Source organism: Emydura macquarii, unplaced genomic scaffold (assembly GCF_026122565.2).
Source record: "Emydura macquarii macquarii isolate MOO-44397 ecotype Brisbane River unplaced genomic scaffold, CSIRO-AGI_Emac_v2 contig_67, whole genome shotgun sequence".
NCBI lineage: Eukaryota > Metazoa > Chordata > Testudines > Chelidae > Emydura > Emydura macquarii.
The window spans coordinates 3,564,373-3,585,099 of NW_027130204.1; the positions used below are offsets into that span (position 1 = coordinate 3,564,373).

A 20,727-nucleotide genomic window follows, 5' to 3' on the forward strand; every position below is an offset into this window, starting at 1 on the left:
TCAAGTGAAATAATTCCTTTAAAAGACATTTTTTATTGGATGCCACTTATTTTATGGGGCAGCATAGTTCTATACAATGATTAGACCCTAGATTTAGGCAGAGGTGGTGTTTAACAATGCTCATTCATGTAAGTGTAGAAGAGGCTAGTAAAGAAAGTGCAGTGTTTTTTCAAACAGCTAATCCCTGCGGCTGCACGATCTGGCCAGGTCTTACCTGAGCACCTCCCTCCCACTCTGAGACCGGCTTTATTGCAAGTCTCTTGATATTTGTTGTGCCCCCTAAAGCCCCGGCTCAGGTGATTTGAGGAGAACTCCGGCTTTCATTAAAAAAACCCGAAAATGCCTGGGCGTCTTTGCTTGAGGCTGAAAGCGGTGGAGGCTGACGCAAACCGGGCGACCAAGAAGAGACCCCCGGGTCCCATTTGGAGGCGAGCTGCTGGGTGCTCAGCGCTGTCACTCCGCTGGCCGAGGGTGGGGCCCGGGCACTGGCCGGGTTGGGAGGAGCTAGGGCTGCCTTGAAGCGCCGCGGGCTACCCGGTACAGCAGCGCCTGGCTCCGCGACGCCGGGCGGGGCTTGAGCCCGCCCCAGCTGGGGCGGGGCGGCCGGTTCCAGTGGCGCCGCGGCCCGGCCAGGCAAGAGCAGCCACCGCCGCCGGGATGAGCAGCCACCGCGTCTCCCTGCAGGGCCCGGGGCCGTGGGGCTTCCGCCTGGTGGGGGGCAAGGACTTCGAGCAGCCGCTCACCGTCTCCCGGGTAGGGACCTGCCGGCGTGCCCGGCCGGGCAGAGAGGGGATGACGGGGGGCTGCCCCTGGGGGGGCTTGAGGGGCTGGCGCACAGAGGGGATGTCGGTTCCCGGGGCGCTGTGGGTGTGGGGGGCACTTCCCCTGGGGGTACTTGGGGGACTAGCGCACGGGGGGGCTGCAGGGTGTGGTGCTTCTTGCTCTGGGATTGTTCATAGAATGCTCCCTGGTAGCTAAAGCTCCGGGCACCACTCCGCTCTGCAGACCTCTCCCCACCCCACCTGTTGCAATGGCTGGAAAGCCCCTAACTCCCCATGAAAAGGCTCTGGCAGTGGGAGTTCTGCTCCTTTGCCCAGGTGGGAATGTGTTCCCATTCCTAGTCCCTGAGCTGTTGGGACTTGAAATCCACCCCTGTTCTGTCCCTGACAATCCTTTAGCAGGAGGGAGCTAAATTCCCTTCGTTTTGTGCTTTGATTCTCTCCTCTTACAATGAAGGAACCAGCAAACGCTTCTCAGGGCTGCCTAAGTAGTGGAAGTCGGCGTGTGTGTGTGTGTGTGTGTGTGCGCGCGCGCACATGCCTGTGGTGTATGCACACACATTGTAGGTGAGCTGTTGTGTTCTAGATGCTACCTTTCACACCCCCCAAAAAGTGATTCCCATGTTCAAAGAAATTATAGCCTAAAGCTAGACTGGGTAGAGAAGTGACACGATAATAGGGGTTAGGAAAGCCATGGGCTGAGAGATGCATGTGGCTCAAGTTGTAGCATTTGTTATTTTGGTCTTGATTTTCTTGTGAAATAGATTATTTTTGTAGGAGTGGGGCTTTCCAGGGCGTGACTGAAGTGGGGTGGGGTGGGGGGTGGAAGGGTGTAAAATGTTTGTGTTGGAGATGTATCCAGGCTGATGTAATTAGTGGGGAAATAGAAGGGGAAATGCAGGCAGGGATCGGATGGTGTAAAACCTTGAAAATCTGGCTTGATGCCCTGATTGAACACCAGCCACTGAGTCAAACTACCTTTTGTTTTGTTCTTTTTCTGAAAGTAACTTTTTAAAATTTTAAGAGTCAAAGGAAAAAAAAAGTAGCATTTAAAATGGCTAATTAGCTGTACGTAGCATAGCAGAACTTTCCCTTCCCATAACAGTTCCAAAAGTGGAAATGATACAGGGCTGCTTTACTGAACATGCAAAAAAAGAAAAAAGTTGCTCTTTGTGAAAAGCGATCTACCTTCATTTATCAGAGTGGTGTGTTCATTCTGAAGCCTGATGATGACTGTTTAAATGTCACCATTCAGGGCTTGAAAATTGTACTTGTTAGAGTACTAAATCTCCTACCCAGTGGTTGATATTTTGGGAGGCAGGGGACAAAGAAAGTGTGATGTTAAGACTTGCTGTGAGCAGGGTTAGGGTGTAAAATCCGCAGGGCCCTGTCTACACTATGCTATCACCAATGGAGCTACACTTATCACCAAAGCATCTGAGAGCCATGCACACATTAATTAATGTAACTGCAGCTTCCTGTGAAGTAGGAAGTATTACCCCTTTTACAGGTGGGGAAACTGAGGCACGGATAGGCTGTGAGTTCAACGTTGCACAAAAGGCTTCTGGCAAAGCCAGGAACTGAGTTCTTTCAGTTTAGTGCTGTAACTAAAAGACTAGCTGCCTTCCCTCCCTCTTTCCCCGCCTTGGAATGTTTCATTGAAGCTTTTCACAAGGGCTCTGTTCCCCTGCCTGGCTTCTAGCATTACCCACTGGAGAAGCTGGGTGCTGGGTTATTGAACAAAAAACAAAGGCATTTTCAATAGCACAAGTGTATTGAACTTTGATTTACAAAAGGAAAATCAGACTGGCAGCTTGGAAATTCTAAGTGGCTCATGGGCTGAGACTCTGGTGTCCCAGTATTTTAGCATTTGCGTGCCAATTCTTTTTTCGTGTCAGTAGCCAAACCCTGATTGTAGAGAACCAATGGCTGATGATGCCGCCATCGGTTGGGTTTTACAGTCTGCTCAAAGGACAGCATTTCAGTGACTCTTGTGCAACTCAGTGGGGTGAATTCTCAGCGTTTGCTGTTACTCACCTTGCACAGTGCTAAGAAAATCCTGTTTTGCAGAAGCTACTAAGAGTCTCTCCATGTTTCCGTTATAAGCTCCCCTTTAGCAAAACACGCTGGCAACTGGAGATTGGGCATAGGAAAAGTTTCAACAAAGTCATTTCATTTCATCTCCCTAGCTTTTTAGGTGTTAAGTCACAAGGATGTAAAGCTTCAGGTTTTAGTGCTACTTGCCACAGCTCCTGCCCATGCGCTCTGAAGCACTTGCTAGGTACTGCAAGTACCTAGAACTAGGGCTGGGCTCATTGCACACACCAGCAGGTCCTTCCATCCCCCTGTTCCCCCCCACAAGATCCTTGTGTGCCCCCCAGCCCTTTGTATTTCAGGGGTGCTCTGCAGCCTCCCTCCAGCTGTTCCCTTCTGCCAGGGGTTCTGTGGGGGCCCCCCATGCCCAAGTCCCTCATTCTCCCTCTCCATTCCCCGCTCTGCTGCATCACAAGGGGTCTGTCCTCCCCAGCGTGCCAGGGGCTCTGTGTGTCTCTCCCCTGAAATACACCTTTTGTCCTCCCTGGACTGGATGCTCCCCTCCCCCACCATGAAGCAGTCTTTGAGGGCACAGCACCTCAAAGAAGAAGGAATTAAACCTCCTCGCTTCTCTCCCTGAGTCCCCATGCTGGTTGAGCATCCACCCCACAGCCCCGGGTGTGCCCACACTTCCCCCTTTTGGTTTTCCAATTGTCCCCCAAAGCACTCAGGTTTTGCCCCATGCTGCGGCGTTCAGCCTGACGAAGGAGGAGAAATGCCACCCAGTTGAGTGGATAGCCTCTCAAGCTTGGCCAAGGAGGAGATGATTCCTGCCCTGAAGAGCTTACACTCTATAAAGGGAGTGTGTGTGTTTGGGGGGGGGGGGTATTTTACACACAGTCTTTAACACTTCCCCACAATCCTGCCTGGGCAGTATGTTGATGACTTCATGTTGCCAACTCATCTGAAGACAGGCAGCAACTCAAACTTCCAACCTTAGTTGTGCAAATAAGATGCCTCCTTATAGGAGCCAGTGAGCCTCCGGTACCGTGCCAGCATCACAGTGGCACCGCTTGGACTCCTGCTGTCGTCTAAAGCCCGACCTCCTGGGCTGTGTGTTCATATTGTTTAAAAATCAGCCTAAGCCTTGGATGAATCACATTCCAGAATGTGCACTGATAATGCAACTTGTGATGTGTGTGAACTGTAACTTCTGGTTTGTGCTAATTGCCCCTAAGTTCCCCTGCCATTTTTGGGGAGGTTTTATAATCCTGTTTTTCCCATCTTTTTTAAAAAGATGTTTTTGTCTTCCTTAGTGCTGGCTGAAAGGCTCATGCAAACAAGAAGGGAAATTGACCCCGCTGTCCAGAGGAAATGATGAAACTGACTGTGCGTTAAGTGCTGTCAAATGTGCAAATAAAGATAAAGTAGAGAAGAAATTTTCTCTCTCATTTGTTTCAGTTGGGGTAATAATGAATACAACAGAACCCCAGAGTTATGAACAGACCAGTTAAGCTCATTTGGAACAGGAAATGCACAATCAGGCGGCAGCAGAGAGGGAAAAAAAAAAAAAAAAGGCAAATGCAGCACAGTATTGTATTAAATGTAAACTACTAAAAAAAATGAAAAAGAAAAGCAACGTTTTTCTTCTACATAGCAGTGTTTCAAAGCTGTATTCAGTCAATGTTTAGTTGTAAACTTTTGAAAGGACAACCATAATGTTTTGTGCAAAGTTACGAACAACCTCCATTCATGAGGTCTTCGAAACTGAGGTTCTACTGTACCTAGAACTTTTAATTGGTACAGATCAAAGTGCTTTACAAAGGAGGCAAGCACCATTACCCCATTTTACAGTAATCTTTGGTATTTCTTACAGTAGGAGGTAAAAAGATTTTAGGCAGAAGTGTGTTTAAATTGGTGCCGCTTTAGATTTTTATTCCTCTTCATGAGTCTCATTTGTCACTGCTGATGAATGTATTGTAGCTAGCTGGGTTAACAGTGTCACTAATAAATACAGCCTTATTTCTAGTGCTGGGTAGATTGAAAAATAACCCCCTTGTGTAGCTTTTATTTTTTTCTTTTGGTCAAACAAATGCTGGCAAATGGAAGCCCTCTGTACAGTTTTCTCACAGATCTTCTCTGTTGCTTTAAATTCATCCCCAAGATCTCAAGTCATAAAGCTTTCTCTCTTTTTGTTTATATTTATGCCCATGAAGGCTTTAGGACTCCCGTTTTCTCCCCTTAAATTCAGTGGCAAATCTTCCACTGATATTTCCCCCCTTGTGAAAGTAGGATCTGGGCCTTCGTTCTTTAAATTTAAGTATATCAGACATTGGGGGGGGTCTGAGTTTCTTCACGTGATGGTTTTCTGTTTGTGTATCTCCATTTTTTTTCCCTTTGTGGTCATCTTTCTGAGCTGTGATGTGGTCCTACAAGCACTTGCCTTCCATGAGCATTTCCCAGGTGGGGTGCTTAGGATCAGATCTAAAGGCAACTCATTTCCCTTTGCCTTGCTTTTCTCTCTCTCTCTAAGGACATAGGGGCAGAGTGCTTTAATGAGCTGGTGAGGTAGGGAAGGATTATCCCCATTTTGCAGTTGGGAAGCAGAGGCGCAGGGTATATATAGTAAGTGACTTGTCCAAGGAAGTCTGTGGCTAAGCCAGAAATTCAGTCCAGGTCTCTTGAGTCTTAGTTCAGTGTCTTTTCTGTGAACTGGTTGGTTTAGTTGAAAGTTGATTTAGGGGTTACAACTTGAATTTTATTGTCCAAAGTCAAACCCGGGGCCAAATCTTGCCCAGTTCAGTGGAATAAATATTTCCATTGAAATCCATGTAAACAGTGTGAACTTGTCCTAGGTGTAAATAGCTGCTGCTTACTTGACTTCAGAGCAGTTGCACTTGCTTATGCCCGATCTGAGTCTAGCCCCCAATCCCTAGCAAACAGCTGAATGCTTGCAGTACTGAACTAGAATAAGAAACAGAACCGTCAGGGTTAGTGCTGCATTCACCTGCTCACGGCGAGGAGACGTCATCACAATGCGCACATATCTACGGGGGCCCCACCAAAATCTGGGATGGGGCCTTTTCCAGGTGCAGGAAGCATAGCCTGCAGCCATAGTATGAAATTTAAGGAGAGGTCGTCTAGGTTAAATATGGGGAGGGTTTTTATGCCCGGAGAATAGCTGGAATGTTTCACCGTCACCAGCTGCCAAAGGAAACAGTGGGTGCGGCTAGTGTAAAAGGATTTCAGGTTGGGCTGGCTGTCCGTTATCAGCCTGTGTGTGTAATGTGGGGAGAGGTGGATTGTTGCAGCTGGAAACCCCGGGGGGAATACGCTGAGAACTGTAGATCCTCCACAGTGTTGTCCAGTTCTGACTTCTCAGTATCTGTGGGTGACAAAGATACTAAGCTCCATGGATCTGCAGGAGGAACAGGCTGGGAAGAAGTGGTGGGGGAAGGACACACATAGCTTTACTCCGCACTTGCACCTCCAGGATTCTGGCACTGCTACGGGGACTCTTATCAACCCACCCTTGTCATGTTTTGTGCATTACTCCCATAGCATGGGGTGCAACGAATCTAGGGGCTTTATAGCAGTTTGCATAGGCAGAAAGAGCTGTTCAGGTGATGAGTAATTAAATAGTTAACCACTGGGCAGCTGACTCAGGTTAGGAATGGTACAGCTGGCACATCATTTAAATGCAATCAAGGACACAGAGTTGTTAGGTTAGTGGCTTTAATGATAGCTGCCTGGAGTCTGGCATGATGAAAGCCAGCACTGAACTTCCTTGTGGGGGTGAGGCTGGGGGAGGAGCTGGTTCTGGGGTGGGCTGGTTGTTCAGTGAAGATAATGTCTCAGTTATCTTAGCACAAGCTTGGATAATAGAGGAGTAATGGGGCATAGGCCTACAACCCATGCATGGGTGTGACTTCAGGCCGATTGCTCCTCTAATACATGTGTGAGGTATTCAATGTTCTTCTTGGCTTGTTGCCACTGGGGAGTGGGAAACCTTCCTGTGCGAGTGGGAGGACAGAGGCTTGCAGTTTCTGCAGAACCCAAGCTTTCATTAAGCTTGCAAGACAATCTGCTGACCCACTCTTCCCCCATATGCAGCAGCCAGGATGCAAAAAGCACTGAGGGAAAGATCTCCTCCTCATCCCCAGCAACCAGAGTGGCTTCCAACTGATCAGACCCCTTTTAGCCAAAACCCGTAAGGAAAGATGGCGTCTCTGAGTGTAATGCAGGGACAGCACCACGCTAGGAATCCCAGAGCCTTCCCTCTCTCCAGCTCTTGGGAATAGGGGGTGAGGTGGGTTTCTCAGTTGGACATTGTTCCTCTGGAGAGAAAAGTGCCTGAGAGGGTTCTGCATTCCCGGGGATGAAATAAATACCCTAGTTACGAAAGGAGGAGTTTGCAGTGGTGCCCCTTGCATTACATTGAATTTATTTCCATCTTTTCTCTTTAGTTCTGTCTCTCATTTTGTATAATTGGGCACGACAGCAGTCTGGGGGAGTGGGAGAGCTGGCTGGCCCAAGAGCCGGTCTCTTCCTGTGATGCGTTGATGGGTAAACAAGGGGTTCTGCTTTGGAGTCGTGGAAGAACTGCCTCTGGTTAACCACCCAGTGTGTTTAAGCTACAGGGATATCCTTTTCTCCTCAGTAGCATCTCATATGCTCTAGGGCAGTGAGAGGAGGAACGCTGAATGTTACATGCTGAAAGGAGGGCAAGAAATCTCTCCGCTTCCCGTGGCGTTGCTGTCAAAAATTGAACACCCCCAGCTGTTATAAAGCTATAAAGAGAGGGAGAAATACCTGTGTGCACACCGAGTCCCTGCACTGCTTTGCTACCTGCCCTACGGCAGAGGACATGTGGGGGACACACCTGCAGGGTTTGTACTCGCGACTGGGGCGATGCATGTGCACTGGATGAGAGAGCGATTAGTGAAGGGGAGATGCGCATGCTTGGGGTGGCAGGAAACCCTGTTTGTCCCTGGGAGCCGTTTGGGATGTGGGAAGTGCGCGAGTTTCTCTCTGTGCTGAGAATAGTGATAGTGCTGAGGCCTGGGAGCTCTTGGTGAGCTGCTCTTGAAGTACTGGTTGAGGAAGTTAAAGCTGTCTCCGAGAAGTGTGAACTTATATTCCTTTTCTAAAACCTGAACCAAAAGCTTTGCAGCTATAGGATGTTAATTGTGGGTCTTCCACTAATAGCCCTCGCTCACCTAGCAGGTAGGAAGGTTTTAGCCCCAGTTAACCTTTTGGGATCTGTTGCCTCATATATGTGAAATGATTTGCCCAAGGTTCCACAGCAACTCGATGGTAGGACCTAGGAATAGAGCCCTAGGTGCCCAGTTCTGACCCCACATGTTCCTTTGAGATCAACATCATCTCCTTTGGTAGCAGCTGGCTTTTAGAAGGTGCATTTTTTCAGGGGGTAACGGGCAAAACCCAATCTCTGAATCATTTGAGTGAGACCTTTTAAAATCCAAGAGCTCTGTAGACAGTGGAGAATGCCTGCCGCATTTCCTACTCCCTGGATTCCCCTCTCTCCCAGCTGTTGATCAGTGCACCATAGACCAGCTTGGATGGTACCTGGCATCCCCACTGTATGACTTGATTTCACTGGTGCTTTACAGGCTTAAGTGCTTCGGGGTGAAAGGTGCTGTATCAACGCTAACCAATGTCAGTCGCTCCGTTTGAATAGGTTTGTGCAGCTTCTGGGTTTGTTTTGATGTTACTTTGTTTAATCATCTAAGTAAAATAAGATGGATGGTAATTAGCAGAGAGGAGAAGGTCGGGGGTTGGGCACCACCGCTCGCTGTGTAGTGGTTTTGAGGTCTGGCAAGAAATATTTAGTTTTGTTTCATAATGGGGGTTACTCTACAAAATGAGCTTGGTGCAGAATAACCTCTTGGCCACTGACCATGTATTAGCTTCCGCAAATGTGTTAATTTCTTGCTGTTGGCTAGTGGAAACCGGCCCAAAGGCCGACCTTCCAACCAGTGATTCCTTTCCTTAAGTGACCATGTCATTCTTCACGTTTCCAGCACAGCATTTATCAGGGCAGCGGCTGTTTGCCCAGCCATAGAACTCTGAAGATGAGCATCTTTTGGCCCATCTCAGCTTCGTCCACCCTCTGTTACACTACCCAGTCCAGCATGCCAGGGGCTACTGCCATTTCCTTGCCTTTCTCCTCATTGAAAGCCTCCTACTGCTGTATCTACACTGGCCAAAACAAGCCCTGTAATTCACCCCAGTGGCCACTGCTGCAGCTGTACCTGTCTTTTAGCGATGGTGGAGGCTGTCACGTGAGTGGGGCTCCAGGTATCAATCACTGCAGTGTCGTCTAACCCTGCTGGGAGTAAAAATGGCCAAGCACTGTCTGTCCTGCAGCTCCCCCCATTGCTGCCCTGTGTGGAGCTGCCCCAGTGGTGAATGAGGGATCCCATTTTTGCTCATTATAGACATGGCCCGCGTTGGTTCTCCTACAATGTGGCCTGCTGGTCCTGATGCCATTTGTACGGGGCAATCTCAACACATCCCCCACCTGACTTCCTAGCTTGACCTGCCCTTTCCCTGTTTGTTCCCGGTGTGATAGACAAATCAAACACGTGCACCATCTAGGGCACAGGGAAGGGGTGGTTAGTGGCAAGGGGCAGCAAAGGCCAGCTAGGTAGAGATTTGCACCTACCAAAAATCCTAGCTGCCAGAAACCCTTTTGGTACAGCGCTCCCATTGGCCACCTGGAAATGAGCCAGGCCCCAGGTGACCTGCACCTGGCCATGAACTGCTATCATAGAGGCTGGGGCAGTATTTGCTCTACTTGTGTAAAACGAAGAGACTGTATTTCTCGACCTGAGGGCTGGTAGCGCATTCGTGTTTGCAGCCTCCCAAGAACTATTCTGTTTCTGGGACAGGTCCAAAGTCCGCCATGTCGGATGCCCGCCTTTCCCCCTTTTGTGTCCCGGCTCTTCAGGGATTATGTGAGAAACGAAACCTCTTTTCACAGGGCCCATCCATTTAAATAAACACAACTCAAAAGCAAATAAGAACATGCTAATAGTGCAGGCATTGCCAGGGTGGTTGTGCAACTTCGGGGAGGCTTGCTGCTACTGCTGTTAAACAGGCTTCTCTTGAGAGCAATAGAGTGCCAGCTAGACTTGCTTTCGCCTAGTGTCCATGTGCGGTTGGGCCACCAGTAGTCTGAGTTCTGTCTCCTGCAGTGGTAGTTGACTGTAAAGTTACAAATAGCTTGCTGCAGTGGCTGATGAGACACCAAATCATATGGCATGACATGAAGGGAGCATGCCTGCTTGTTTTTGTTTTTTTTCCCCCCTCACCTGAATTTTCTCATAGCCTCTGATCTCTGCTGATCCAGCTGCATGCTTTCAACCGGGAGAAAGCATGTCTGCATAATACAATGCTCCAAATGCTGAATGCTTGACTCATGGCAGAACAGAAATGCGGGTGGGTAGCAAAGGATTAAACTTAACCCTGGAATATGCCGAGGTGGGTTGATACCTTTGTGGCCGTACACCTGGCTGGTCAACAGCAATACATCTAGCTATTCCTCTCAGCCTGATTCAGGTGCTGGTTTATGTGGATTTCTTCCCAGGTCAATTCTTTGAAAATGTTTTTCCTACTGCTATCTTATTTCTTGATTAGCTTCTGCTGGCTTGTGTATGTGGCCAGGAGTCACCTGAGGCCAGGGGCTTAAAGGAATGACACAGGCAGGCAAGAGGTGGACAAGGTAGGTGCCTGGATGGAGAGGAGTAGGCCCAAGTGAATGGAATAAGTGGTCCTCCATCATCTCGTTTTATATGGCGCTTCATAGCGCCACTGTGCTCTCAGCAATTCTTCTGAGAAACGAGCTTCCTCTTTGTTCCATAAAGCAGTGGTTCTCAACCGGGGGTACATGCACCCCTGGGTGTACGCAGGGGTCTTCCAGGGGGTACATCAGCTCATCCAGACATTTGCCTAGTTTTACAACAGGCTACATGAAAAGCACTAGCGAAGTCAATACAAACTAAAATTTCATACAGACCATGACTTGTTTATACTGCTCTGTATTCTGTACACTGAAATGTGAGTACATTATTTATATTTCAATTGATTTCTTTTATAATTCTATGGTAAAAATGAGAGAGTCAGCAATTTTCAGTACTAGTGTGCTGAGACACTTTTGTATTTTTACGTCTGATTTTTGTAAGCTAGTAGTTTTTAAGTGAGGTGGAGCTTGGGGTACACAAGACAAATCAACCCCCTGAAAGGGGTACAGTAATCTGGAAAGGTTGAGAACCGCTGCCATAAAGCACAATTCTATTCTGTAGCGGTAGGTGCCTCTTTAAATGGGACAGTCCAGTCCAGTCGGGTACCTTGTCCTTCAGGCGAGGCGGATGCAACAATTTACATATCTACAGTGAGAGAGCAGCTGGGGACAACAGATAAGGTATAGTATTGGCAAGAGCTACTCTGCGGAAATTGCTGATGCTGGTTTCAGGCAGCAAGGTCAGCGTGTTGGCAAAGGCTGACAGTGCTAACTTCTGCTGTGGGATGTGGCTACGCTTGCACTGCTGGTGGGACCCACGTTTGCCAGGAGAGCAGGGCTTGTGCTGGACTGGGAATGGGGGAGGCAGGCAGCGATTGCTCAGCTTCTGCCCAGCCAAAAGCAACTTTATTTGTGCAATGCAAGTTCAGTTCCTGGACTCCAGGCTGGATGCTTCCCATGTGGCAGTCAAGCCCTCACTCTTCTTCCCAGTACCAGCACTGCAATGAAAGCAATGACGTCACGCTGGGCTCAGTCCTGATTCTCTCTCTGAAGGAGGAGATGTGCATGGATTCTGCTGTCATTCAAACCAATGGCAAACTCCCAGTGCCTTCAGCGGGATTGGGCCCAACATCGCTCTTGCTAGTGTGTGAGGGTTGCACAGTTTGTGATTTGTCTTTGCAAATACGAGATGCTAACAGAAGGGTTCCCTTCTGTCCGCACGGACACCGGAACCACTAAAACACAGGCCCACGCCGACACTTGATTTCTGTGGGCATTTTGCCCATGAAGGTGCAGGGTCAAACCTGTGGCTCATAAGTTATGGTTGGTTTTGCCCTGTCCGCATGTTGGCTAGATAAGCCATGTGAACTGGACCTCATTTAAAATGGTTCAACTGATCTAGTTTCAGGGACCCGAGACAGAACTGTATTTGGCTGGTTGTAAATACTCATAGTGTTTCTATGGGAGTCCAAGTTTTATACACTGCTGACAGAAGGGAAGCTCAGATAATACAGATTTACCCAAAAATTGCTATTAAAAGTATTAGGTGACTTAATTTCATCTGAGGTCTCTTCCAGTGAGCAGAGAAAGGGAAGATCTCACTTTGAAAATCTCCAGGCTCTGGTCAAGACCTTGTCTATGTGGATTGCTGAAGAGTCTCAGGAGAAGAGAAAGGAAAGCTAGAGGAGGAAGGGGGATGTAATTCAATTATTACCCTCTTGATAATCCGATAGATAAGGGATTATTGTGCTTATATCAAAGCATTGAAAAGAGTTCAGGATTTCTGCTATATTGGTTTCCATTGTAAGGTATACTCTTTTATCCTTTTTTTGGGCTGGCACTGTTCTTAATACAATAGTTCATAACAGAAGACCTAAATTTTAACAGTTCTTTCTAGTCATCTGCAGTAGGAGTCGTTGCCTGGGTCCACAAATTTAAGCTTGCTTTTCTTGATTAAACACCTGTGTTCTGCATGTCTCACTTTTGGCTTCTGAATAGTGAAATGACCCAACCTGAACGTGTTGCACAACTGTCTTTGAGCAAACATGCAGGCATACAGCACAGACTGTTTGCAGAGGGGCTGCATTCCCCTTTGGTGTTGCAAAGCTATTCTTACTGGAGCTGTGCAGGCTTCTCCATGTTCACCTACAGCCCAATGGTATCACCCATGAGCTTCAGGAAGCTGAAGCTGCTTTGGGCTAGCTTTAACAATCTTCTGGGAGGGGGTTTCCCATTCTCTCAATCTCTCCAAATTCCCCTGTCCCTCTTCCTCCTACAGCCTTCCAATGGAATTCAAAGGCCATGACTGGACAGAAGCATGTCACCTGCAGTTCTCAAGATGACTGCTTGCTCTCTTCTCCCTCGCCTGCAGATATCCCTCCACCCCCCGCCCTCCCCCCCGCTCCCGATCAGTGTCTCCTGCGTGGTCAAGGCACAGAGGCTGGGTATTTTCTCAGGGCAGGTTAAGCAGAAGTGTCCTGAGCTGTGTCTGTTCTAAGATGAGGCACAGCTAGTGGAACATGATAAATTACAAAACGGTTAGAGCCAGGCCCTGTATTTCCCACATTATGCTTGGGTGTGGGGACTGTTCCATAATTTGGCAACCCTCACAACAGCACATTGGCTTTCTGTCACCCAGAAGCTTGCCATCTGAATTAATTGGCAGGTAATGGTAGCTGCATGCTAGCTGGGAGTGAGTTTTGGATCCTCCTTTCACTGAGACTTGCACATTGGCCACTGATTGCCACAATTTAGTGGGTGGGGCGCTCCTTTCACATGAGTCTGTTTTCCATCATCCTTCTACACATGCCCCACCTTCCATCTCTCCATCTTTCAACTGAAACCGAGGCAACTGTACATCTTCCTGTCTGCAACCCTATGCGGTTCCTTTAAAGGTTGAAAGGGTTTTCACTTCAAGGATTGTGCCAACGGAGCCAAGCAGGGGAAGAGGAGACTTTATTATGAGTCATTAATCATTCAAGAAGGAAGGTCTGGCTTTTCCTTTTGGCACCCCCTGATTCTTGTGCTGACATGTTTCACACGAGGCAAAGAACGTGCCGGCTGGAAGCAGTCAGGCGTAGGAGTTAGCGATCGTTACATTCCAGGGCAAACCATTGTTTAAAGAATTACAGAAGTGGGGTTTTCAGAGACTTTCATTTCCAATTTGCTTTTTCCTGTGTGTATGCTCCCTAGTAGCCTGTGCTCAGGAGAGATGTCAGTCTTTGCCTGGGTAGATGTCATCCCCCTCGCCCCCAAATGGCTGTTATCCAGACAGCCGTGGTTCTCAACCCATTTACAACTGGGGCCGCATGTACAGCTCTGGGTTACATGGGCCGCATCCACTCCATATATACTACCTGTGTGTGGCCGCAGCGGTGTGGTGACAGGGCCATGGGTTGAGAACCGCTGCCATAGAGAAACAATTTCAGTAAAAAACCCCAAAAAAACCCTTTCCTTACAACACCGTGCTGCCTTAGGGATGCAACACCCCACCTCAAGTGCTGACCCAGCGAGACATAGGTTTTCCTGCAGATTCCACTAACTCAACCCCAGGGAGTTCTGATTCACTGGGCTTTGCTCAGCAGGCTCAGGTGTGTTAATGCCTTTGGCTGCCTGCTTAGACTCTGCTGTTCCTCCTAGAGCAAGCTCCTTGTTAACAGGCCACCTGGCGCTGCTTGTATCTGAAAGCTTTAACCCACAAACTGCCTAGGTCAGCCTAAGGCAGCATCCCGCTGGCACCCAGTGCATTACTTTTCTTACCCACTCTGAATACAATCAGATTTAAAGTGAATAATGATAGTAATGTCTGTCGACCTCAGTGCCCTTCACAAAGGGGAGTAACAGGCTGCATGCCCATTCTGTCACTTGGGAAACAAAGTCACCGAGTGGCTCAGAGACCAGCCGAAGGTCAGAGTGAGTCGGTGGCCCAGTTGCCGTAATGATGCAATTCCATGCTGCCAAGTATGGATGTGGATCTGAATTTCCCAAAGCTAGAGAGGTTTGGGAGCTTTGATTTGGGACAGACTTTACATTTCAGTAGCTGGATGTTTTGTGTCTGGCACATGCACATCCTGCCGTTAGCGCTGCATTAGGCTGCTGTGGGAATGTTTTGCCTGTTTAAGTGATTTAAAGTGGTGGGCAGTTATATGAGCACTTTCTTTGAACACATCTGAAGATCTTTGGATTGGTGTAAAGTGGCCAGGTCAAGCTTTGGGGAAAGACATCTCTGTCCCCCTTTAAAGTTTGGCACAATGCAGTTATAGCAGAGAGGCGTGAAGAGAACAATAGCTCATTTATTTGGCACCCCTACATCTGCAGAAAAAGTGTCCTTCTACAGCTGTGTTGGGTTACACAGGGCAGCCCAAGGGAAACAATAACTGTGTGACAATGTGTGGGATCAGTCTGAGGATGCACATTGGTGTAAGTTTCTCTCGCCCCAGGGGAAGTTCTGTCCCTTCCAAGCCCATATTAGGAGGTCTCTCTAAATCTTATAAACAATGTATATTTATAACTGACAGCTCAGCTGTGTCGCTCAGCTACTTCAGAGCTAGTCCAGCACACTGAAAAGTAAGGTGAGTCCAAAGAATGAATAATTGTTTCCTTGCCAAGGGTTCATAAACTAGGTGTGTCCTGGCTCCTAGACAGTTTAATCTGTGCTTACGTTTCATATCAGTCCAGTTTTCTCATTTCCTCGGGCTAGCTTCTTAAATAATTGATTGAGCCCTGCCTTGATCACTGCCTTCCTCCTCCCCTAGGGCCATTAAAGTACCTTGATTAGTGTAGACCTGGCCTAAGCAACATTCACACCACAGTCCTATATAGGTACAACTAGTTTCTTGGGGGGGGAGGTAAACCCCTCTCCCCCCACCCCCGAGTGATGTAGTTATTCCGACCTAACCCCTCATGTAGGCAATGCTATGTCGGCGGGACAGCTTCTCCTGCCAACAGAGTCTCCACCTCTCCAGGACGTGGATTAACTGCACCAACAGGAAAAGCTCTCCCGATGGCATAGCAGCATCTTTGCAAATTCACTACAACGGTGCTTGACTCCCACTGAAATCAAGGGGAGTTAGGGACTAAATACCTTGGTGGATGGGCCTTAATTTTTAAGTCTCCTTTTAACATAAAATGGGGGGAAAATGAGTGATTTAGTTCATCAGCCTAGAAATGTGAAGTTTTAGACTTTCTCCATGTTTCTCTATTAATATTACTGTAATCATTCTGTGAAGCGCCTTTCATCCCAGGATCTCAAACGGCTGCATACACACTTATTCAGGCTCACCACACCCCTGTGAGATTAGTAAGGGATCTAGAGCACTTCACCCAGCACCAAAGGCACCCACTTCTGAGGAAGAGCTGCTTAACGGTGCAACAGCTTAGCACAAGAAGCAAAGGCTGCCACGTGGAGCTGAGAGAGCAAAGGGGAATTTTAGGCAGGTAGAATGTAACTAGCTGGGCAGGGGTTATGTGAGGATGCTGTGGTGATGTCACTGCTCTCACCGCACGGTCTGTAGGATCTTTAATGACCACAGGTGTTAATGAGCTCGGCTTAGCATCAGACCTAAAAGATGAGGCTCTTCAGCGATGCTGTGCCCTCGATGTGCTGGTTGTGCCGGCTCTGTGACCTCAGCTACAGCCCACTGAAGTGAAGGGGAGTCTTTCTGTTCACCGCAATGGGCTTTTTCAACTGGCCATAGTGCTGGTGTCTCCCATCCCCCTGGACGCTGGCTGTGTTATGAGATCTGACAGGATCACAGCACAGGCTGGTATAGAACTCTGCCATGGCCACCTGTCCCCAGCAAGCACAGAATAGAGGACATCTTGCTTCCGTCTCCTCTGGAGTCCCAAGAAGTGGATCCTGCACTGTGTTGTTGCATCCTTGTGCTAGTGGTAAAGGAATGGAAAAGTGGAAGAGGAGCCTGAGTGCATGTCAGTGCTCGAAGTGGGGCAGAGTTCTGTGTGAACTGGGCAAAACCCAGGGAAGCCCTGATGTGCCTGGTTATGGTAATGCTCTGCCCACCTCTGTGCTTGCCATCCTTAAATGGAGCAACGCTCAGAGCTGCACCAGTTAGGTGTGGAGGGCCAAATGTCCAACGCTTTGCCTGTTTAGGCAGAACATCCCATCGTGCTTGAATTGCTCCATTTTTACCTTCAAGTCGCTTACTTCAAAGTGGGAAATGTCATCTTGCAACTGTTTTGGTTTTAATTGGTTAATCAAAATTAGAGATGGGGCCTAAGCCAAAATCTCTTCCCTGAGCTCATGTTTGTGGGCCCATGATCCGGATCTGAACTTGTGTAGCTGCCTTCCGTGGTGTATGTTTCTCTGTAATGCTTCTGACACCCTGTTTTTGGTGGATTGCCTCTCTCTGCTTCCAAGCAGCTTGCCTTCCTGATGGCCCTTTGTGGTGCCTTCCATGGTGGAGAACAATTGCGATTCAATTGCAGAAAGTTAGGGAGTCGCTGAGTGCTCTGACTTTATTTGTTCATTCTTGGTTGTTTTCCTTAGTCTGAAATAAGTTGTCTAGACTGAGAAATAAATGTTTGAAGTCTGCATATGGGGAAAATATGACATCACTGTATCTATAATGCCACGCAAACCCCTGGACTCGATACTTCTGGATATTGGGGAAATTGGCATCTGGAGCTAAACTCCATAGCCCAAATTGACGTTTTATTAAAGCATTCCTTTAATATTTAATTTAGTTTCTCTTTGATTGTTCCCTTTTGTCCTCTCCTAGGTGACTCCTGGCAGCAAAGCAGCTCTAGCCAATTTATGTATAGGAGATGTCATCATGGCAATTGACGGGGAGAACACAGATAACATGACACACTTGGAAGCACAGAACAAAATCAAGAGCTGCGTTAATGAAATATCTCTGACAGTCGGCAGGTAAGTCACTGAAAGGATGTGCTCATACTGGGAGCAACCATTGTTGTGTTGTCGTTTGATGGCATCAGTATCTGATTGGCTTAGTTCTCCTGGCCTCTTTTCTGGACTAAGTAGCATGGTTTGGATTTAACAGTGAATTGCAATTCAGCCTTTAAACTTGACACTGTTCGCATGTTCTGTGACTCTTGGCTGACAGTAGGAAACTGAAGGAAGGTAAATAGCTGGGATCTTTTCATTCCAGTGGACATGTAAGAGCAAAGTAACAGCACGCTAGCAGACCCCGAGTGTTATTTTTAAGCTCTGATACCTCTGGCGTCTTAGTTTAATAACCAAAGTGGAAGAGTAACCAGGGGCATGCATCTGCATGATGAATTCATTTAGCACTACACGGCTTCCTGCTCTGAGCCACTAGCCAGCCAGTCCAAGGCACTGTACAAGAATCCCAGCAAGGAGTAGATGTTGAAGTTAAGGGAGTTGCTCACTCAAACAATGCAGCCTGGTATATTTTACTTTAGGTAGCTCAGTGCTTCTGCCTTCCTGTACTTTTGGTGGCCCATGATGAGCTGTTTTGAAGCAGCTTACAGCAGTCCATGTGAGGGGCGGGAAAGGGGGGGAGACAAGATTAGCATTGCAAATTGCTGGTGCATCATTTGAATGGCAGCTCTCCTGCTGAGTTCTAGGAATGAAATGCCCTCAGTAATCATGGAGCAGCTGTGCAAACCAGGCGGGGCCTTTCTGTGTTCGTTGGAGGAAATGATTTGTTGGACCAACTTCTGTTGATGAGACAAGCTTTCGAGCCCCACAGAACTCTTCTCTCGCCAATAACAGTTGGTCCAGTAAAAGATATAACCTCACCTACCTTCTCTCCGATACAGCTACACTGCAAACGAGTTTGATACAATACCAGTTTGATACCCTCCGAGCTGAGAAGGAGAAGCGAAGTCCTAGAACGCTTCGCTAGGTGAGACTAAAGGAAAGCAAGTAGCAGCTTATGGAGGCAGCTGTTCAAACTGGCCTTAATGCCACTGCTTAGGATCCTCAGATGTTCGATAGTCTTCAGCATTGTCTAGTAGCACAGGATTTCTCAAATTCTTTTTCTGGGACCCCCTTTGAAAATGTTTCAGGCTGTGACATCCCTCCCCCCCCATGCAAAGCAAGCCCCCCCCCCCATGCCATGCCACCCACATCTCTATGCCATAGTACCCTTACTTCTGCACTGCTGCTGGGGGGGACACTCCCTTCTGAGCACCCAGTCAGCAGCCGCTGCTCTCCAGCCACCCATATCTGAAGGGCTGTGGCTGCCAGCCATGCACGGGGCTGGCATCCACAGCATGTGTGGGGGCTGACAGCTTGCGACCCCCAGTCTGAGAACCCCTGGTCTAGCACTCAAAGTTCCTCAAGCTGAGTATCTGTGGCAGGTACCATTTCATGGACTTGTCTTAACCTACAAGAGCCATAAGCAGTTTTTCTTTAGTTCTGCCACTGAGCCACTCCTGAGTTGTTCATCGTGGGGACATGAACGTCTCTCCTCAATCTTCCATTTTGAGCTCACGGGAGAGAGAGACAGCTCATTTCCTTCCCCCTTCGCAGCCTGGCATTGGCACCATATGCACGCCGAGAGGCACAGTGGTGGGGGAAGCGTGATCTCCTCACACACCCGTTGCTTTTTAAAGATCTGAGGCGAGGTGTTTCAGAGGTGCCGAGGACTTGCAGCTCCCATTGATTTCATTTGGCAGTGGAGGTGCTCAGCACTTCTGGAAATTGGTCCTTAAAAGCCTTCTTTGTTGCCCCTCTTGCCTCCCCAATAAGCTTTCAGTCCCCACTTCCTTCCCTGGAGGGTCTCTGTAAACTGCCTGCTTTGCCAGTGCCCTTGGAGTTGCTCTCCCTGAGGTGGGACTGTGCGGCTCTGAAGGAGGGTGGCTCCATTGCCCAGGCAGATCTGCAGGATTGAGAACTTTTAATGCTGTTTGGATAGTGCCAATAGTTCACTAGGCACTTCCCAGTCCAGTATGAGGTGGTGCTCCCTGCCCAAAGCTCACAATGGAGGCAGGCAATAGAAAGCTGGGAGCGGGTGCAATAAAAGCGGCGTGAATAGCCTGGGTTACTCCCGCAATTTCTCATGATCAGGTTGGAACATCATGTAATTTGGCAGCTCTCTTGCTTCCTGCAGGGAAGCGCGAGCACGGGTTTGCCCCTTCGAAGTAGCCTGCTTCCCCCTGGGTGGGTCTGCTTGGGCAGTACTTGGAGGGAAGAGCTGGCGGAGCCTGTGGGCAAGTGCACCCTTACGGATCATTTAGTCGGTAAATGTGTGCGCTAATGTTCATCAGCCAGCCATTAACTTTATGGCTGCCCTGTGTGCATTCAATTAGAGCAGGGCATGGAAGCAGCCCGGCAGAATAATTCTAACCGGCTGTGCAGGCACGCAGAGCTGAGCAGTGGTTCTGAATAAATATCATCCAACGTAGTTTTGCAGTGCGCTCTCCATACATAGTATTGCCAAATGATCTCTCTGTCTCGCCATCGCAGGGTTTTATACTACCGCCCATCACTGTAGCCGCTGAGCGCCTTCCTCATAAAATCAATAACAATAGCAAAGTCCCTAGTGGACTTCATGAAATCTCTGGCACCTATCCCTTTTCAGGGTCAAAGCTCTGCTTCAGGTGAGAGCTTTTGAGGGGGTGTTTGTAGGGGTGCAGGACTAGAAGTGGTGCTTGTAGGATGGAAAGGCTCTCGAGGAAGGTTGTGTAATGTTTCCTAAAGATAGACACACTCTGGATTTGACTGATCTCCTCGGGAAAGATTGCTCCATAGCTCAATCCCTTTGACAGAGAATGCTTTGTCCCCAGCTCTCACATGCTGCATGGCCCCAGGGGCGCATAGCTGGCACAGTGGTTCATAGATAGAAATTTGATCTTTGATGTAGCCGGCCCTTGTTGTATGAATTGCTTTGAAAATCTGGCCCAAGGCCTTAAGCTGGCATCAGAAGCTGCCTGGGAGCCTGTGGAGGGGGTGGAGCCCAGACCTAGTCCATGGAGAAGGTGGGCAGATGGAGTCTGTGCATCATCTTCATGTCTGTGCTTCAGATCCAGTAACCAGCCTGCAGGTGCTGAATGCGTGGAGCACTCTGGCCAGGCTTTCTTCTGGGAGGAGAGGATTAAGTTTCCTAGCGAGCTGGAGGTGGAAGAAGGTGTTTTGGGAAACCACCAGAGGCTTCCCTGCACTTTGATGAATGGAGTCTGTGAGCCTTCGATGGCAGGTGG

At 48.5% G+C, this 20,727-nt stretch overlaps 1 protein-coding gene across 4 annotated transcripts in view; it reads left to right on the top strand.

Moving 5' to 3' along the window:
• The first annotated feature begins 526 nt into the window (after positions 1–526).
• PDLIM1 (PDZ and LIM domain 1) overlaps positions 527–20,727 on the top strand; it is a 64,646-nt gene continuing 44,445 nt past the window's right edge. Inside the window, exons 1-2 of one of the 4 annotated variants that reach the window (XM_067538510.1) lie at positions 527–753; positions 17,316–17,467. In XM_067538510.1, coding sequence (XP_067394611.1) covers positions 658–753; positions 17,316–17,467 — 248 coding nt within the window. In that variant the 5' untranslated portion in view covers positions 527–657. The remainder of the gene's footprint in view (positions 754–17,315; positions 17,468–20,727) is intronic. The other 3 variants (XM_067538534.1, XM_067538525.1, XM_067538518.1) reach the window with 3 other exon arrangements.